Source organism: Diceros bicornis, chromosome 15 (genome assembly GCF_020826845.1).
Source record: "Diceros bicornis minor isolate mBicDic1 chromosome 15, mDicBic1.mat.cur, whole genome shotgun sequence".
In the NCBI taxonomy this organism is placed as follows: Eukaryota; Metazoa; Chordata; class Mammalia; order Perissodactyla; family Rhinocerotidae; genus Diceros; species Diceros bicornis.
Genome location: NC_080754.1, coordinates 15950729 through 15970640, shown reverse-complemented (window position 1 = coordinate 15970640; position 19912 = coordinate 15950729). Strand labels below are relative to the sequence as shown.

The following is a 19912-nucleotide window of genomic DNA, read 5'->3' as shown; positions in this document are numbered from 1 at the left end:
TATAATTCTAGACTGTGTGTTTTGCATATATAGATACATCCATAAATACATGCATAAATCTGCATTGTAACACAATCTGTCTTCCCTCTCTCTCTTCTTGTTACTTAAACTACTCATTTCTGACCACACTTCCAGGTTTCCGCACTAATCACTTCATCTAGTGAACAGCAACTTTTCTAAATTTCAGTTTCTTCATCTGGGAAATGGGGATAGTAGCAATAATACTGACTTCATGGGAGAGTGTGTTTCAGGATTAAACGTGGAAATGTATATAGAACCCTTGGAGAATACCTGATGACAAATATTCACTGTTTTAATGATCAGTTCTGCCAACTTTTATGGTCTGGGGGTTGGAGATGGGAATTGAGGGAAACAGTTTCCAATAGTAAGATCTCACTCAAGGATAGACCGGGAACCTCAGTCCCTGCTTGACCTCCAGCAGGGAGGGGTTGTTACAATTCCTAAAACTGAGAGAGATGGAGCTGTTTTTATTTCTTCAAGGATGGATTAAGATGATCCCACCACAACCATCTCTTTCTCTCTCTAATCTCTGTTCTTTGCTGGGATTAAAACTGGAATTTTCATTCTTCTTATGAAAAATTTGAGGTGGTCAGTTCAAAGCATCTCTCTTATTTTTCTGATTTCTCCCCATTTATCTGGGAGGACAGAATTATTCTTCTCCTCTGGGCATGACAGGGCAGGTTGTGAGAGACCAACAGGTTTAAGCTTCCCTCCTAGTCTGAATATGATAGTTTCAAATACTGCCCAGCTCTGTAGTCTCAGCTCGGAGGAGCCCAGGGTCTCTTTCATTTTGCTTTCAGTCTGCCTGAAAACAAACAAAATCAAACGCACAAATGCACCACATCAAACGTTTATCCCTGCCCCTTTGGGCCGGTCCCCTTCCCAATGCTTTTACAGAGTTCTCACTAAAATGACATTTCATAGGCTCTATCCATCACATGCGCCACCCACACCACCGCCCTGGGCTTCTCCAGAAGTTAAACAGCTTTCTTTTCCTTCTAGCTTACTCTTGAACTTCGTTACTCAAAGAAGCAGTTACCTTCCCCTCCATGGCCCAATCAAGTCTCGATTTACCCTCCTGTTTAACATCATCTTCCACATTTACAGTTTTTAGGGATGTTTAGGGCTGAAATCTCATCCATTCCCCTCCCCTTAGGCTTTCAGAAAACACCACTGCTTGAACCTGACCTTCAGCTGAATCTCGTTAGGTCTTCCAGGTTTACAGTTCTTATTCTTAACTCATTTCAATTTTGCTTCTCCTTAACGCTCGATCCACCCAGTTATTACATTGTTCTAGCACTCGCAAGTCAATTTGAAATTCTCAGACGTATCTGGAGCAATCTTAGCAATAAGCCTATTTCTTCAAAGTCACACAACCCTGAGAACTAGCACCCTCCTCTCTGATACTGAGCAGGGTCCCCTCTAATTATTTCATTTCGTTGTTTGATTGTGTGATAGAACTGGGAACCACCTGAACAGGTCTCTCCTGCAGACCTACCCAATGTTCTTTCTGGGAATTTGGTTGTGAGAGACACGCTAAGTTGTATCAGTAATTTAGAGCTTCGCAGCTGGGGATAAAAACTGATGATAATTATTTGGACTTCGTTCTGCACCTAATAAGATTCTTGTAAGGCCATTCTCGGAGCTCTTTGCCCACTTACAATTAACAAATTATAATTGTTTCATGTCCATCCTCCCTTTTGGACCATAGGCTCCGTGATGGAGGAGACTGTGTGCCCAGCGCCCCATAGCGCCTGGCTCAAATGTTTCTTTTTTTTTAGATACTTTATTTTATTTACTTATTTGGTGAGGAAGATCAGCCCTGAGCTAACATCTGATGTCAATCCTCTTCTTTTTACTGGGGAAGACTTGCCCTAGGCTAACATCCGCGCCCATCTTCCTCCACTTTATATGGGACTCCGCCACAGCATGGCTTGACAAGCGGTGCGTCAGTGTGCGCCCGGGATCCGAACCTGCGAACCCTGGGCTGCCACAGCGGAGCGCGCGCACTTAACGGCTGCGCCACCAGGCTGGTTGATTGACTATTGACTGAGCGGTATTTCTGATTCTACATAAGTGAACGGAGAAGTGGTGAAGGAGGAGAGGATAAAAGGGAAGTGGACCCCCTAAAAAGCAGGTTACTTTACCAGCTGTCCCACGTTGAGAAAGAAGCAGAGTAAACGTCGGAGCTGACTTTGTCCTCTTCCTTGAAGGGGCCTGCCTAGAACCGGGTCCTGAGCCTTAGAACGGCCCAGATAAGCAATATAATAAAAATCATAAAATAGAAATCAACTTTTTTCTGTGATAGCAACGTTATAGCACCCTAAAATAGAGACCTTTTGAATTATTTTGGATAATCTTCTGTTTAAAAGACTTAGAGCCCTAATTCATGAAGAATGTCAGGAGTTAGAGGAAATTAGGGGCCCAAGAGTTGACCATCGTAGGACTGTGTTTCAGATTCTTCTTGTCCTGACTCGAGAATCTTTCACTCTATAAATCCCTTGTTTTCTAAATCATAACTGTAATGCAGGGACAAGACTTCAGACACCCAGACTTTATTTGGCACTTGACTGAATTGTGATATGACTTCAAGGCTATTCCATGTTAAAATATGGTGGCTGGCTATTATTCATCTCCAACGAAATGGGTAAGTCTTAGATGACAGGAACTTCAAGGCAATGAAAAGGACGTAGGATAGAGCCAAGGAATTTGTCAAAACTTTAAAGTTCAGGGAAAATGATGAAATCTCCTAATCTAGAGATATTTAGGAAAGGGGCAGAGCTCCATTTCCTAAGCTTGGTGGAGCAAAGGGTAATTCTGTGTAAACAATGCTAACGACTTAGTTTTCTTTGTATTTCAAGAAGAGTAGTGAGACCACACTTCAGGACAACCGTAGGATGTAAAAGGTTTCCCCTTGGAGTTGATGGAGTGGGGTCTCTGCAGAGGAGTCCCATCCAAGCGAAACTCTATTACGATGGCCTTTTAGAAACTCTGCAGTGAAGGCCGACTTCTGACTCTTGCCAAGCTTCTCTGAATTCATGTGTGTTAAGGCCTAAGATTTAGCAGGCACTTAACCTTGTTGACAGTGGTGCTCTAATTAAAACTTAGTCACACAAGTACATCTTGTCTCTACGAAACAGTGTTAAACACAAAACAAAAAAAACTACTACAAACTGGGCAGAAGCATGATAAGCCAGGGTTTCACATTTCTCAGGCAGAGGCAAATTGTATCTTTACTTATAATGCTTTTCCTCCGTGTCACCAGGGGACATTAGAGTCATTTCAAAACCTGAGGGACCCTCCCCTGCTTCCTCTTTCTGGGATCTGTTGTCCCCCACAGGCTGAAGCCCCTCTTCAGCCAGGCTGAACATGCAGGCTCTTCCTATAGAACATCTGGTGAGAAGGGCGGGGAAGGTGGGGGGACACTGGCATACGGCCTTCCCTGAACCAGGGCAGTAATGGCTGCTTGAGAGGAGAAAAATCTAGGTTGTCTTTGAGGTTCCCAGGACAGAGACAGCAGTAATGAGGTGACATTATACACAGCCAGACTTTCCATTTGGCCTTAGCTTTAGTAACGCTTTTTCATCTGAGTTGGAGTAAGTATTAATGGCCACAGGCAGTGAAATGCAGCCATCAGGGGCGAGGAGGGGCTGGGGCTGGAGGGTTTGATAACTCTGGATAGCATCTCTGAAGGTGAAGAGGCCTCCCGACCCCTTCAGAGCCTCCTGTGACTAAGGACAGGAAATAGAACAGCTGGCTTCAATGGCGATCTCCTAGAGGAGAGAGATGCCCGCCCAGTGGAGAGATCTGCCCTTGCCCTGCCACCCTGTGGGATCAAGAGGTGTGGGGCGAGGATCTTCTCCGTGCCAGCTCTGCTCCTGGTGCTTTGCACATCGCCACCTTTGTCACCCTCATGCAGTGTCATGTAGATGTGGTAGGTGAGGATCAGAGAGTTCCAGTGACTTTCCCAAGGTCACACAGTGAGCAGGTGAATATATTTGGACTCAAGTCTGACTCAGGAATCCAGAGACCCAACTGTTCTTCTATGAAGAATGTTTATCTTTGTTTCTCTCTTTCCCCCAAGTTTTACACGGAGAGACTATCTCTTAGAATGAGAAACATTTGGGTATTATTTGATTTACTGACACATGAATTTTGCGACCCCACAGAACGTTCTGGTAGCTGCTTGGAGCTACAAGGGAAGCAGCTGCCACTTGCTCTGCTCCAGGAGCTGGCTCAGTGATCCCTTCAGTCATGGAAAGTCCCTTCCCCAGATAGACTCTGGTTTCCACTGGCTTCTCCTGCTGCTAAAATAAAACTGGGCAAATCCCTCAACCATCCAGCCTCAACAGGTGGGTTGCCTCTCCAGCACTCGTCAGAGGTGTGAAGAGGTCATTTTTTATGGGCACAGTTTTGCCCCTCTGGCTGCCGCATCTCTGTCCTGCTCCAGCTGAGCTGCTCTCATTCCTCTGTGCCTGCTCCTCCTCTTCACAGGGGCTGTTTCTGTCTAGTTCTCCTCCTGCTGAATTCAGCTTTCAGAGTGACCCATCCCTTCTCCTAAAGAGCGAAGTGCCTAGCACAGGCACAGGTCGCATAGGCATCACATTACGTATGGACGAGGGACCGTCCAGCTATGAAAAACTGGTTGCCCCTCGACCCTGCATTCCTATCAACCCCACGGATGCAGTTGAATGGCTTTCTTGTGTCCTCCCGCCACGAGATCAGCACTGTAGAAAGAATTAGCAACAAGAACATGTAGAATTGATATTTATAAGAGCAGGCTTGGGCTGGGTTTTCAGTCCTGCAGAGAACAAAACTGACCACAATGTGTGAGTTTACAGCACAAGACAGACGTTATCAGGAAACAGTCAAGAACACAGCAGCACGATCCGTCCATTTCCACAGGGCCCCTCCCCGTTTCCACGGACATATTTCCCAAACTGGCTACCCAACAGGTCACACGTCTTATAGTTTATTCACTTCAGGCCACAGGGCGACTTGAAGAGACTTGGATCACATTTCCTCAGCGGATCTTTTTTGGATTTGAAACCAGTAGCACATTAAAATAAAAGAATTAGGTCAAATCAGCCATAGTTAAAACAGGTTTGAAATTTGTTTTAGATGTCAGATTGACACAACCATTTAACAAGTAGCCTTCTGATGGCCTATGGAAGCCAATAATTTTTAAGGAATAAAGAATAACAGAAGACCAATTACAAATTTGGGGGAATTTTAGGAAAAAAGTCACAAAATATTTCATTAAAAGCATCTTCATGTTTTTAAAATCAGGGAAAGTTTGCTATTCAAACTTCCAAAATGTGTTTTTGAACATTATGCAAACATTTTAGGGACGGAATAATGAATTTTTAAAAAACTGAGTGCCTGATCCATTTCTCTAATGAAGAATGGCCAGGGAAGCAGAGGTGAGAGATGACTTCAATTTCACAGGCAAACATGTATGTTTGCATATTTGTGTATATTTTCCGATGACATCATGCTCCAGGTAACAAGGGAGCGTGGTCAGAATGGGACTCCCCGGGGGCAGAGCTGCCAGACAGTGTGAGTGAAGTGGGAGCTTTTCAACACCTTCCTGGGGAGAGAATGGGAATCAGGTGCAAACAAGAGACAACCCTGAATCAGCTGTGCTCTCTGCAACTAGAGAGGAGGAGTAAAATGTTTCACCCTGAGAGTTACTTTTAAAGAACTTCAGGGAGAAAGTCTGGAGCCCTTGATCTGCATACAGTGACAGATAAGGGGCTTGGTCGTGGTGGTGGACCCCTGGTGCAGTGCCCCGGGTTAGAAGACCTATTTCTTCCCCAAAGGTGCTGAGGGCACAGAACTGAGCTGTTTGAACTGGAGACATGAGGAAAGCACTTTTCCTTCGCTGAATTAGCTCCAGGTGTCCACGTCTTCAGAGTGAGGCCTGTTTGCTTAATGCTGGTATCACCAGTCTCTGAGTGCTGTCGGTCATGTCTCTGGCTCCTGGTGCTGCTGGAAGAGTTTTCCCATTTCTCCTTCCACCTTGGAGCTGGTCTGGGGAGCAACAGCCTTCCCAAGAAGGGAGAGCCTGAGTGATGGAGTCAACACACAGCAGTGAGATGAAGACACTAAGAAAGAGGGAAGCACCCAAGCCTTTGTCCCAGAGACGGTCACCTGTGAGGGGGAGCGTGTGACACAGCCCAGTGTGAGTCCTTCTAATGTGGTCAGGAACCTGGGGGAAACGTACAGCATTCCTTCTGAGGAGGTGACCAGCTGGTGCTCCTAGAACATCTGTCCCAGTTGGGAAGGGCCTTGGGTCCCCTCCTCTACTAGACTCTGAGGAATCATGTTGGTCCAGGACCCTGGAGGAGCGAGCTGGTGTTTTGGGATGTCGAGAGCAGCAGATGTTACAGAGGTGCAAAGGGGGCGAACCCGAAGTTTCTAGAGGGGGAGAGGGAATCCGAGCTGCTGGCCTTTCTGGGCATGGAGGCAGCTGGAGGGAAGAAGGCAGCATCATCCTGCCATTGCTGGCAAAGCTCTGTGAGGGTGGGAGGGGTCCCAAGACAGCGAGTTGACTCTGATGCAGCTTTTGTCCGTGTCTAGCTCCGAGTTGCAACGGAATGGAATGGCACTTCTCGACTCTTCAGGGCTCACCTCTGTCCACAGCCGTGGCCCCCCTTCTTGTGGGTTTGAATCTCCCCTACCTCTCTCCTCCGTGTGTGAATGTATCCAAGTTGACTCGATAGAGGGTGAGTGGAGCATTTGGCAGTGGTTACTTTGCTGCAGTCCCTGTATTTTTCATGAAACAGCACCAAGATCAATCGCTCCCTCTACCCGTCTTAATGCTGGAGGCTCAGAAGACGCGGATCTTGTCTCTCTGAACCATATCCAGATCATCATCCAGGGTTAACAAAACCTGAAATGAGAGGGGCAAAGAAAGGAAGAGAATGCACAGTCACAGTGAGTCCCCACTTCTTTAAGACTCACACAGACTGAAAACTCCAAGTGCCCTCACGCATTTTTCTGTCTTCTGCAGCTTTCTGCGATGCCGTGCTCTAAACAGGCACTTATGATAATCACATAGTTCATTTATTAATTAATTCAAATACTTATCAAGGGTCCATTATGTCCTATTCTGGATGCTAGAGACATAGCTTGGAACGGAAGAGACAAAATTCCCTACCCTCCTGGAACATATATTCGAGAGAGGGCTTCCGACATGAAGCAAATACAGGAGTAAAATACAGTATATAAGATAGTAACATGTTCTAAGCATAGTATGTTAGAACATTAGTAACATGTTCTAAGTATAGTATGTTAGATAGTAATGTGTACTGAGGATAAAAATTAAACTATGCGGAGAATATAGGAAGTATGGAGTGGGGAGAGGTAAAAAAATTTGATAGGGTGGCCAGAGAAGTCGTTACTTAGAAGGGACATTCGGGTCAGGACCTAAAGGGAATGAAGTCTTGTTGCAGAGAGTATTGCGATACTATAATAAATGGACCCTCATCCTCCATTTTTAGTTCTCCCTGCCACCCTTCTCTCCACGTGGGACCCTTAGCTCCACTTCTGTTGTTCCCGTCTCTCTAATGAAGGTGACTAGCAAAAGTAAAAGCCTTAAGGAATGATGGTTATACAGATTGGTTAAACTTCCCAAACTAGCCACTAGGGGGTATCCCTGCTCCACTCTTGAGGTTATATGGCCGAAACTAAATGGGGCAGTCCAAGAGGTCTAGGGGTGTTGTCAATTGAACCTGTGTACAGGCACCAAGGACTTTTAATTTGGAAAAGTCAAATTAAGATGAAAGGATGCTGGGAGTTATCATCCAGGGTTGGTGTAATACACATGGCTTCTGGGAAGGTGTTTGGGCAAAAAAATGGAGGGACCACAGGAGAGATTTGGAAGAGACTGAAGGCAAAAGAGGCCTGGCTGCTTTCCTGAGCCACTCCAAGAATTTGTAAAATATTTGTAAGAGATTCAGTGAGACTGGAAGAGCGGGAGGAATGTGAGTATAGCGGAAGAAGGAATAACCGAATGTTACGGAAATTGTAGTGAACACCAAAAGTGGATCCTGGGGGCATTCTGGGCACGTGAGTTCTCATAACCAATTCAGTCCAAACACGATGCAACTGAAGGAAAGTCATTGTGTCGCTCTGTGTCTTAAAATATTGCAGAGTAAAAAGAAAATGAAAATGAAGATCTAACTGAAAGATACAATGTAAAAAAAGAAATAAGATAATCTGTACATTGAATGACAATGAGGACTTGGAAAGGGAAATTAGAGAGGAATACCAAAGGGGATGTAAAGAAGAGGGGAAAGAAAAAAGAGAGTACAGCACGTAAAGAGAGAAGAAATTAACAAACAGGTATTATAAACTTACCAAGAATGAGAAGAACAGGGCAGTAGCAGAGAGGAAGTGCCAGATGTCATGGTCATCAAAGAAATCGAGCAGGATGCACTCCCGGTTCTTCTCCCGGGATTCAGCTGGGGTCCCCTGGAGGGAGGGCAAGCAGGAGGTCGGTGAGCATTCCCGCAGTTCAACGGCTTAGAGGCCTGAGCATCCAGAAAGCTACAAAAACGCTACTAGACACCTGGCTCAGAAAGTTCGCTTCCAAGAAAACATACGTCCACACAAAAACTTGTATGCAAATGTTCACAGCAGCATCATTCATAAATGCCAAAAAGTAGAAAAAACCTAAATGTTCCTCAACGATGAATGAATAGATAATAAGCAGTATGTCCAAACAATAGAATATTATTCAGCAATAAAAATACATGAAGGGGCCAGCCCCGTGGCTTAGCAGTTAAGTGCGCGCGCTCTGCTACTGGCGGCCCGGGTTCCGATCCGGGCGCACACCAATGCACCGCTTCTCCGGCCATGCTGAGGCCACGTCCCACATACAGCAACTAGAAAGATGTGCAGCTATGACATAAAACTATCTACTGGGGCTTTGGGGAAAAAAAGAAGGAGGATTGGCAATAGATGTTAGCTCAGAGCCGGTCTTCCTCAGCAAAAAAAAAGAGGAGGATTAGCATGGATGTTAGCTCAGGGCTGATCTTCCTCACACACACAAAAAAAATACATGAAGTACTGATACATGCTACAGCATGGGTGATCTCTGAAAACATTGCTAAGTGAAAGAGGCCTCATATAAAAGGTCACATATTGTATGATTCCATTTATATGAACTGTCCAGAATAGGCAGATCTCTAGACACAAAAGACTCATTAGTAGTTGCCTGGGGCTAAAGGGTTAGGGAGAAAGGGGGAGTGACTGCTAACGGTGCAAGGGTTTTCTGGGGTGGTAAAAATGTTCTAAAATTGATCATGGCGACTGTGACGATGGAGAGCGGAGCCCTTCTCCCGGTTCTGTGCCTTAGCCATATCACTCATTTCCTAGGCCTCAGCTTTCCTGTCTGTGAAATGGATCTATAAACACCTGCACCTGGATATTTGTTTATGAATGGTGATTATAATGAGAAAGGTGGAGAAGATACAGTAATCGAGGTTTTTGTGTATGTTAAGCATCCACTGGGAACAGGATCATAATACAACACTTTTTTTTTTTTTGTGAGGAAGATCAGCCCTGAGCTAACATCCGTGCTAATCCTCCTCTTTTTGCTGAGGAAGACTGGCTCTGAGCTAACATCTATTGCCAATCCTCCTCCTTTTTCCTCCCCAAAGCCCCAGTAGATAGTTGTATGTCATAGTTGCACATCCTTCTTGTTGCTGTATGTGGGATGCGGCCTCAGCATGGCCGGAGAAGCAGTGCGTATGTGCAGGCCCGGGATCCGAACCCGGACCGCCAGTAGCGGAGCGTGCGCACTTAACCGCTAAGCCACGAGGCCAGCCAAAGACAACACTTGTTGAAGATCAAATTTGCAGTGTTGATGGGGCTTACACATTTACGAAGCGTTACCCTGATAATGATCACAGCATGCCATTTATTGACCATTTATGTGTGGGTATTAAAAACCATCCCTTTTAGAGAAAGTTTTCATGTTAGAGAATATAAAAAAGATAAACAGCAACAAGCACATGAGGAGAGGGAGGTAGCAAGGTCAAAAAGCCAGGGTGGAAAGAGAACATCTTGGAAAAGAAAACTCTCCTCTTACCTCCCAGCTGCTGAGAGTCTGGAAGAAAAAATACAGGGCAGCGGCCCACACCACAGCCGTGGCGACGATGCAGAAGAAGGGGATGGGGAGGACCTTCTCGGCGCTGCGGAGCTGTGGGTGAGAAGCAGATGCTGCCAAGCTCCAGGCACGGCCGGGGGAGGGCCTGCCGCGCTGCCCGGCTCCCGGCGGCCACTCTTACCTTCATGATGATGTAGAAGGCCAGGTAGAGCAGCAGGTTACAGATGAAGATGCCCAGCATGTAGGAAGCAAAGTCCCTGGGTCGATAGATCAGTCCAAAGAGGGCACTGAGCGCGCGGGGAGAAATTATTTTGCAGTCATGAAGGTGGATTTATAACATTATTGGCTTTTTCGCTCCTCTACCCCCACTTTGGGGGGGAGGGGAATTAAAAAACTTTAACATATTATAAGTAACTTTTAATTTATTACATCTCCTCCGGAACATTCATCTTTAATGATTGTAAGGTTCCCGTAAGTGGAGGTGCCGTAAAGATTCACCTTTCCTCTCTGGTTGAAATAAAGCGTTTGGCCTTCGCCCTTCAGTTTTCACCATTATAAAGAACACTGCGTTGGATAATGAATACCTTCAGATATATGCTTTTTTTCTTTTCGCATTTGAGATTAGTTCATTAGACTGGATTACTAGAAGTAGAATTATCTCAATAATTGGCTTGACGCACTTTATCAAACTTTTGCTAGCTGTCTGTGGTCTTTAATACTGAAGTTTATTTTGGTTGGAGTTCAGCCTTAATTTTCTTCGAATTTCTATTCAGTTATAATAAAACTCTTTATTATATAACCCTTTCTTATTTCCTAGTTTTGAAAAGCTTGTTTTTAATAAATATACACACACATGCACATATATAGAGTTGGATTTCTGTCCTTTGCATTCTGATTCACTAATTTATGTCTCTAATTTTGGATCAGTGACTCATTGTTTTATTATTGTTTTATAATATGTTAGACCATCTGGGTAGGCTAGCTTGGACTACCCAATATGGTAGCCACACGTGGTTAAGTTTAACTTAATTAAATTAAAATTAAGTAAAATTGAAAATTCAGTTCCTCAGTCACACTAGCCACATTTCAAGTGCTCAGTAACCACCTGTGGCTAATAGCTACCATATTGGACAGTGCAGTGTAGAACACTTACATCATTCCAGAAAGTTCTATCGGATAATGCTGGGCTAGTCACTATACACCTCTGCCTCTCCTTCCTTCTGTTAATCTTCTTTTGCAGAGACATTTGGAAATTTTGCCTAAGTAGGCAAATAAATTTCAGAATAAAATCCAATTAACTTAATTCTAAATTTATACATTAACTTGAGAATTGATGTCGTCACAATAGTTAATTTTCCCACCCAGGGCACAACATTTCTGTTCATTTTGCTGTTTTCCTTTATGTCTCCTACTAAGGTAATTAAATTATCTGCAGAAAGATTCTGCACACCTTTCAAGTTTATTCGTAAGTATTTCAAGTGTAAAGCTGTTATTAATGGACTTTGGTTTTCTTTATTTTTTATTCTGACTTTGTTCTATATAATAGAGGAAATTTCCTCCTCCCAGAATTTGAAATCTTCAGTATAACAAAACTCTCTTGTCCTTTACTCAGACTCATCAATTATTAGTGTTTTGCCACATTTGTTTTATTATTCTCTCTTTCTCTCTCTCTGCGTGTGTATATATAAACACATATATACATACACACACCTCTCTATATGCGAATACACGCACACATACTCCCATTATTCTTCTTCAGGACTATACGAGAGTGATTCCTTTTAAAATAACGTTCAAGGTTCATAAGAAATCTCTCCATGTCTTATAATATCCAGGGGAAACTGAGGACGAGAGGAGGGAGGAAACCCTCTACTCGGTAATCACATAGTCTTAGCGTATCATCGCGCCTCATTCATCCCCACACACTTGGCGTCCTACAGAGCTCCTGTCCAAGAAGAGAGGCCATTCACCTTGTCTTGTGACCAGAGTGTGGGTTTGCTCTTAGTTATGTGAGAGGCGGGGACAAGCCAGGTGATCTGAGCACTGCGGACAGGCATCGGTTGCTCATTTTCAAGTGGTTGGTCTCTTTTCTCCTACCAGTGCCCTGCACCCTGTCCTACGGAGTCACCAGGACTGTGGAGTCTGCCCTAGAATCACCATTTCCACTTGCCTCCATGTAATGGAGGGGTCTTTGATGGGTCTGGGCCTTACCCCGAGGTAATCCCAGGGGTGTTAACATTATGGGAAGTTACTTCCAGAAGCACGTGGTGCCCAAATAAGATTCAAATTCTCATGACTAGATTCTGGCTTCCCCTGAAGATGTGCCTCTTCATCACTTTTATGTCTTAAGGGGGACAGGAGTAGGGAGGCATCTATCAAAGGTCACTGACCCAGAGGAGCACATCAGCTAAGAGCAACTAATAAAAGCAGCACTTTCAAAAACACTTGCCTATTTTTTGAGAGATCAATAAAGTATTTCATTCATTCACATTTTTTTTTTTTTTGGTGAGGAAGATTAGCCCTGAGCTAACATCTGTTGCCAATCCTCCTCTTTTTGCTGAGGAAGATTGGCCCTGGGCTAACATCCGTGCCCATCTTCCTCCACTTTATATGTGGGACGCCTGCCACAGCATGGCTTGATAAGCAGTGCATCGGTCTTCGCCCAGGATCCGAACCTGCGAACCCTGGGCCGCCAAAACGGAGCATGCAAACTTAATTACTACGCCACAGGGCTGGCCCCTCATTCACATTTTTAAGTTGAGAATAGGTTGCATAAAATCATTACAGCTAGCAAAAATATACTTCTGTTGTACTGTTCTATTTTGAGGCCATCTGAGGAAAAAAGGTCAAAGTGATAATGGTGGAAAAGAAGAGGAAAAAGAATAATATAGGTGGAGTAAGAAGGGTGAGACCTAGAGAGAAAGAAACAGGAAAGAGATTTGCGTGCACACACACACACACAGCAGGAAAGAGAAATGCCTACTGGGTAGCCTTTATGGCAAGTTCTACAAAAGAGTTTAAAACTATGTTGCATTTTTGCAACTACTGGCATAGTATCTATCTAATCTATTTAACGCATCAGTGCGTTGAACTCAACTCAGTGCTTTAAGAGAGGCCACTATTGGTACACAAGAGCTTCCTAATGCATTCTTTGCAGAAGAAAAAATACCTTTCTTTCAAGTCTCTAGGGCAGGCACAATCCTACGCTCTTCTTAATTTCAGATTTCTTTATAAAAATGACAGCCAAGGAAAGCTAAACCACAGTGTTACAGACATTAACAAAGAGAAAAACATGTTTTCCTGCGACTACTTACAAGGACCCGTTAACCAGATTCCCCACGACGAGCAACACCATTCTGTCCTGGAAAGGAAGGAAAAAAACACCAAATAAGATGCTGCACACACTGCTTTTCTTTTAACCTACTATAGGGGAAGCATCAATTATGGGAAAACAATTGCCTTGGTGAAAAAGAATTTCCACGGTTCTAAGAGAACTTTGCCTATGGTCAAACCCTAATCCTTGACGAGGACTAAATGGCAAGGCATCTGACCAAACAGACGTGACCTCATCCCTATAAGGGAAACGTGGTGAGTAAAGAGGACTTGTGCTGTTTCCCCCTGGTGTTTAGGGAGCTGGTCACCAGGACGCACTTCTCAGTGGGGAGATTGTAAGTGTGTGCTGATTACTCAGTAGCTGAAAGAATCCGCCACTGGTGCTACGTAATCAAGGACCACTTCCCTGGTTTGTGTTCCCTGGTGGGCTCCAAGGCAGCTCTCGGGACTCACCTGTAAGGAGCTGGCTTCCCACCCATTACTCTGGCCCCACAGAGGCCCTGCAGCTCCCAGGCTCCTGGTCTCGAAACACACAGCCTTAACATTGAAGCTATTGGTAGGGGAGAAGTTAGAGAGGAAAGATCCATCTCAAAGGACAGTTACTCTGATAGAGATTAATTCACAATCGGGTCCTGCTCCTTTGCATACCCCTTACAACTTACAGGCGCTGATTATACTTTAATTTGCATGGCCATTCATCTACTATTTAAAAGTAGTGATTCTCTGTCTTTGTGGGTGATCCATCCAATTTGAGGAAATATCTTCATTTAAAACAAATTATTTCACCTATCAGAAAGGCCAAAATCCAAAACACTGACCACACCCAATGCTGGAGATGTGGAATAACAGGAACTCTCTCATTCTTTGCTGCTGGGAATGCCAAATGGCATAGCCACTTTGGAAGACAGATTGGCAGTTTCTTAGAAAACTAAACATACTTGTACCATACGATCCAGCAATTATACTCCCCGGTATTTACCCAAAGTAGTTGAAAGTATATGCCCATGCAAAAACTTTCATACAAATGTTTACAGCGGCTTTATTTATAATTGACAAAACTTGGAAGCAACTAAGACGTCCTTCAGCAGGTGAATCAATAAACTGTGGTATGTCCAGACAATGGCATATTATTCAGCACTGAAAAGAAATGAGCTACCAAGCCATGATAAGACATGGAGGAACCTTAAGCACATATTATTAAGTGAAAGAAGCCAATCTGAAAAGGCTACATACTATATTATTCCAACTATATGACATTTTGGAAAAGGCAGGACTAGGAGACAGTAAAAAGATGATTGCCAGGAGTTAGAGAAGAGTGAGGGTGGGATGAATAGGTGGAGCACAGGATTTTTAGGGCAATGAAACTACTCTGTTTGATACAATAATGGTGGATACATGTCATTATACATTTGTCAAAACCCATAGAATGTACACCACCAACAGTGAACTGTAATGCAGACCATGGGCTTTGAGGGCTTGTGAAGTGTTAATGTCGGCTCATCAACTGTAACAAATGTACCACATTGGTAGGAGGTGTTGATAATGGGGGAGCCGTGCATGTGTGGGAGGAGGGAGTATAAGGGAAATCTCTGTATTTTCTGCCCAATTTTTCCGTGAACCTAAAACTGCTCTAAAAATAGTCTATTAAAAACAAAAGACAGCCTACATCATTTAATGTAAACAAACAAACAAAAACATTAATTGCCCCTCATGGTTCACAGCTGAGGCATACTTCACTCTCAAAATACTCACAGGTCCTAATGGGTTTTTAAATTCTTGCCTAAATAAAACCCTCCAGCCTCAATTCCCTTAATTTTTAGCACCTATAGCTCCCGCCCAAGCTCTAGAGGACTGAAAGACTCACATTCCTTCACTTAAAAGTTCTTCAGATTATAAACTATCAGCTGGTACTTAGCGAACTCCTGTGTGCCAGGCCCAAACAGCATCACTAGTTCTGACCACAGAACTGTGTAGAGGTCGGGGCAGTGGCTCGGAGGAGGTATGTGGCCTTCCCAAGGTTACTGGCCGGCGAGTCAAGACAGCTGCGACCAGGGCCCAGATGCCTCTGCTTGGTATAGAAATGTATAATCTATTGAAAACTATAAGGGAGAATTTTTTTTTAAATGGAAATGTTTGTTTATTTATTTATTTATTTATGGTGAGGAAGATTGGCCCTGAGCTAACTAACATCTGTGCCAATCTTCCTCTATTTTGTATGTGGGACGCTACCACAGCGTGGCTCGATAAGCGGTGTGTTGGTCCACACCCAGAATCTGAACCTGTGAACCCCGGGCTGCTGAAGCGGAGCACTCGAAATTAACCACTATGCCACCGGGCTGGCCCCAATAAGGGAGAACTTTTAAAAGTCATATTTCAACCATCAAGCAACAACCACAGTTTTGAAAAAATATTCTCGCTCATTGTAAAAACCAAACAATGTATAAAAATCAAACAAATGTATAATGTGGAAGTGTAAGTTCCTAATGAAAGTGATTGGAGTGACCATATGTCCCAGCTTGCTTGGGACAGTCCTGGTTTATGCGTGCTGAACTGTGGCAATTATCACTTTCACACGTGAAATAATCATACCTCTTTGGATGATTATTTATAGGGACACCCTATCTTGATCCTCCCCTACAGCAATTATCAGTGTGTGATAGTTTTGTTTATATATACATGTATTTTTTTCTTCTTTATATACTAGCAATATTTCATGTACAAAAAAAGAACCATCCCAGCTTGTCTTTTATGGCTGAGTAAGCAACATGCTTCTTCTTCCACTACCTGGACCTCAGCCACCCTGGGCCATCTGGCCTTCTTGATTTGGAGAGCCTTGAGTGACTGCCCGAGCCTGCCCCTCCTGCTCTTCCCATACTCTCTGGGAGAAGGCCAAGGAACACAAGAGCCCGCACGTACCATGTACAGAGGCCGGCTGCACTGCTGGCAGCAGTCCGTGTAGACCACCATAGCGGCCCGCCGGAAGATTCCCAAATCTGCTGATGACACAATTGCATAGTAAGAAGGCTCAGTCAGAGGTAGTGCAAAATACTCCCAGATGGCCCCAGGTTTTGAGGCCAGGATGATGCCATCTTCACCCCGTAAAAATGGTGCTTTGCACCTAACAGGTCAGCAATAAACGTTTGTTTTAAAAAATGGCGCTCACAACCACCTGTGCTGTCGTGGAGGGCGTGCCATATCCATGCATCGTACTGCAGAAGGGCAAGCACGATGGACACCAGTAACAAGCACTCACAAACAATCTGGGTGGCCGGCCAACCCTTCTACCATCTCCTTCAGCCAGGTTTCCCTTTGTTTACAACTTACTCCAGCAGTGTTTCCTTTATAGCAGAGATGCTAAGGGGCCCTCAAACCCACCTTAAAACCTCTGCTCTCTCTAGAGGATGGGAAATCTTAGCTTGTAAAAGTTCTAATCTTTATTTTTCAGTGTGGTTATAAGTCAGTAAGAACTGACCCAAGGGATACTGGGGTCTACTAAGCATAGTCAGAAAGCCTAAACTTGTACTGAAACAATAATCAAAGGAATGTAAGTTAAGATGGGGAGCAAAAGAGAGGAAAGGTTTTTTTTTTTTAATGCAATCCTTCAAAAGGATGCTATGAAACACAGCCAATGTGCATGATTTAATTGTCCTATGAACAGAGTCAGGGTCACAGGTGGGCCTCTCTTTTTTTTGCCAAGGAAGACTGTCCCTGAGCTAACATCTGTGCCAACCTTCCTTTATTTTATATGTGGGTCACCACCACAGCATGGCCACTGACGAGTGGTGTAGGTCCGTGCCTGGGAACACAACAAGGGCCGCCAAAGCGGAGCACGCTGAACTTCACCACCAGGCCATGGGGCTGGCCCCTGGGGCTCTCTTTCTGCGAGCTGTCCACACTGCAGACATCACATGAAAAGCTGGGGTCTGCCCAAAGCAAGCATTTCAGGGAGGGGTGATCCCAGCTCTATTGTGAATGCTATTCCTCTTCAAGGCTACCCCCAAGGTCAATTTAACCAGCTTTGCTAGATGAGCTATGCTGAGGGAGGAATGAGGGAGGGGTGTGTCCACGCGGTAGCCCAGAAGAGGCGCAGTGCAGGCTGGGTTGGAGTGCATCCTGCCTCTGGGCCTCTCTGGCTCCTCCTCCCACTGGTCCTGCCTGACCTGGAAGGGGTGTGCAGGGAGCAGGGCTGGCAGGACAGCCAGGTGGGTTGCTTTGTTAGGAAAACAATCTAGAACCCTGGGAAGGATGGCTGAACATTACCTGTGTCAGACCCATCTGAATCAGTTGGAAGCAGAGAAGAAATGAGAAAAAAAAAAAGATTTGTAAGAAGGTAGAGTAAAAGGTAAACTACTGGTTATTTTATTTTTTTCTCAAAATGGATGACTTTAATTTTATTTTCTGATTATAAAAGTAATGTCTGCTTATCATAAAGAACACAGAATCCTTTTTCCTGTCTCAAACCTTCATAAGTTACCACTCCTCAAAGAGTGAATCGGACATTTTTCTCTCCCTGTCTACTTTTGTGCACCACTTGCAATATATAAACCATCCTCTCTCAGGAGCGATCCCTGAGGTCCTTTTGTGGGGCTCTGGTAGCAAGCGACAGTAGTGATCTGGGCAAGTAGCCCTACCGTTTTCTGTCCTACTTATGAAATGCTCCGCTGCCTCACTGCTGCCTCTTCTGCATCCACGTTTATTTCAGGTGCGGCCTGAGGGCCACAGAGGAAGGAGCCTGTGACTTGAGAAAGCCCAGGCAGCTTATGAAATGGGCGGAGAGGTTGGTGTTGCCCGAACCGCTGTCCACTAACCCAGCTTCCTGCCTTTGGACTGAATTTCGATGCAATCACTGTCACAATGAAATAGCAAATTTTCCTTTGACTCTGTTAAGTCTGTAACCCCTTGGGGAAGACTCCCTAGGCATAGAAATGTAAAATATTCAGTTCAGCTGTACCCTGGCTGTCTTCCATTTGCCCTTCCAGACCCACTTGCCACGTCTCTCCGTCTGCACCAAGCCCCGGAGGCTGACTGTACGACCCCATCCGTGGATTTCCTCACTCCCCATGGATCTGGACAATGGGAACCCGGCAGGAGACTGGAGGGACAGAGGAAGGAGAGTGGGCTCAGAGCATTACCTGCCTGGTGACCTCCCTTGAGGTTGCCTCAGGCTCGCCGGGTCTGTCAACTAAAGGTCACTGCTCCTTCCAGTGTGACTTCCTCTCCTTATACGTTTTGGTAACCACTTCCTCCACGTCCTTTTGGGCTTATGGATAGTAAAAGCTTCTCTGCTACTGACCACAGGTTACTGTGCTACCAGCTTCATTCTTCTCTACCCCTCCCTCGTCTTATGAATAGTCCCTTTGTGAATAAATCCTCCTCCCTCTTTGTGTGTGACATCTTTTTCCTGTTGGGACCCAGACGAGATATATTTCGTTGTTAGTGCCGTTGAGTCCACTCTGACTCCTAGTGATCCTATGGACAGCAGAGCAGAACCCTGCCCAGTCTTTTTGTACCATCCTCTCACCTTCCAGGGCTCTATCAGACAATGCTCTGCTGCTATTCATAGGGTTTTCGTGGCCAATTTTTTCGGAAGTGGGTGTCCAGTCCTTCTTCCTAGTCTGTCTGAGTCTGGAAGCTCCACCGAAACCTTTCCATCATGGGTGACCCTGCTGGTATTTGAAATCCCAGTGGCATAGCTTTCAGCATCACAGCAACAGTACAGCTGCCAGAGCATGACAACTGACAGACGGGTGGTGTGGTTCCCTGACCGGGAAATGAACCCCGTGGCAGTGGGAACAACAGATCTTAACCACTAGACCACCAGGGCTGGCTGACAGATACATTACATTGGTCATAATATAATACATTAAATTTCTCCTTTTTAAAAAGGTAAACTAATTCAGTATTGTAAAATTGTATGGGGCAAAGGTGGTATAAACACATTAAAAGCTTCTCTCTGTATTAATGGCCACTACCATCACATATATCTGCCTTCAAGTTTATTTTTCCAACTCTGGGAGAACATAGAACAACAATGATCCAAATTGTTTTCCTTTTGAAAGTTTTACTTTGTGTGACTTCACTCACCTTTGAGTCTGGAGGATGGGAAATGACCACAGCACCAAACCAAATGTTCTACACAACCCACTAACGACGCTTCGCTGGGGGATCTGGAGGCACGCTGGCTATGTTAATGCCAAGGGGAGATCTACTGACCATGCCACCAGGGAAAACCAAACTGCCAAAATGAGAAACTGTCTTATTCAGTCTTCTAGACTTAGAGCCACTTGCTTATGGAGACTCTCTCTTAGACCTGGGCAAGGGGGGTCTCCTATTCCAGAGGCCCTCATTCCCCACTGAGTGAGGAGTCTGCTGGGCAGGGGCCTACTCGTGCTCCTTCTAGGCCACATTCTGAATTCCCAGACTCCAGGTTCCCTGCCCAGA

General features: G+C 44.8%; 1 protein-coding gene across 3 annotated transcripts in view; it reads right to left on the bottom strand.

Annotated features, from left to right (window-relative positions):
* Positions 1-2807: 2807 nt before the first annotated feature.
* Positions 2808-19912, bottom strand: part of SIDT1 (SID1 transmembrane family member 1) — a 103376-nt gene continuing 86271 nt past the window's right edge. For 2 of the 3 annotated variants that reach the window (XM_058555804.1, XM_058555807.1), the window contains 6 exons: positions 16388-16467; positions 13453-13499; positions 10320-10425; positions 10121-10231; positions 8386-8499; positions 2808-6916 (listed from right to left, as the gene is read on the bottom strand). In XM_058555804.1, coding sequence (XP_058411787.1) covers positions 6854-6916; positions 8386-8499; positions 10121-10231; positions 10320-10425; positions 13453-13499; positions 16388-16467 — 521 coding nt within the window. In that variant the 3' untranslated portion in view covers positions 2808-6853. The remainder of the gene's footprint in view (positions 6917-8385; positions 8500-10120; positions 10232-10319; positions 10426-13452; positions 13500-16387; positions 16468-19912) is intronic. The other variant, XM_058555805.1, reaches the window with a different exon arrangement.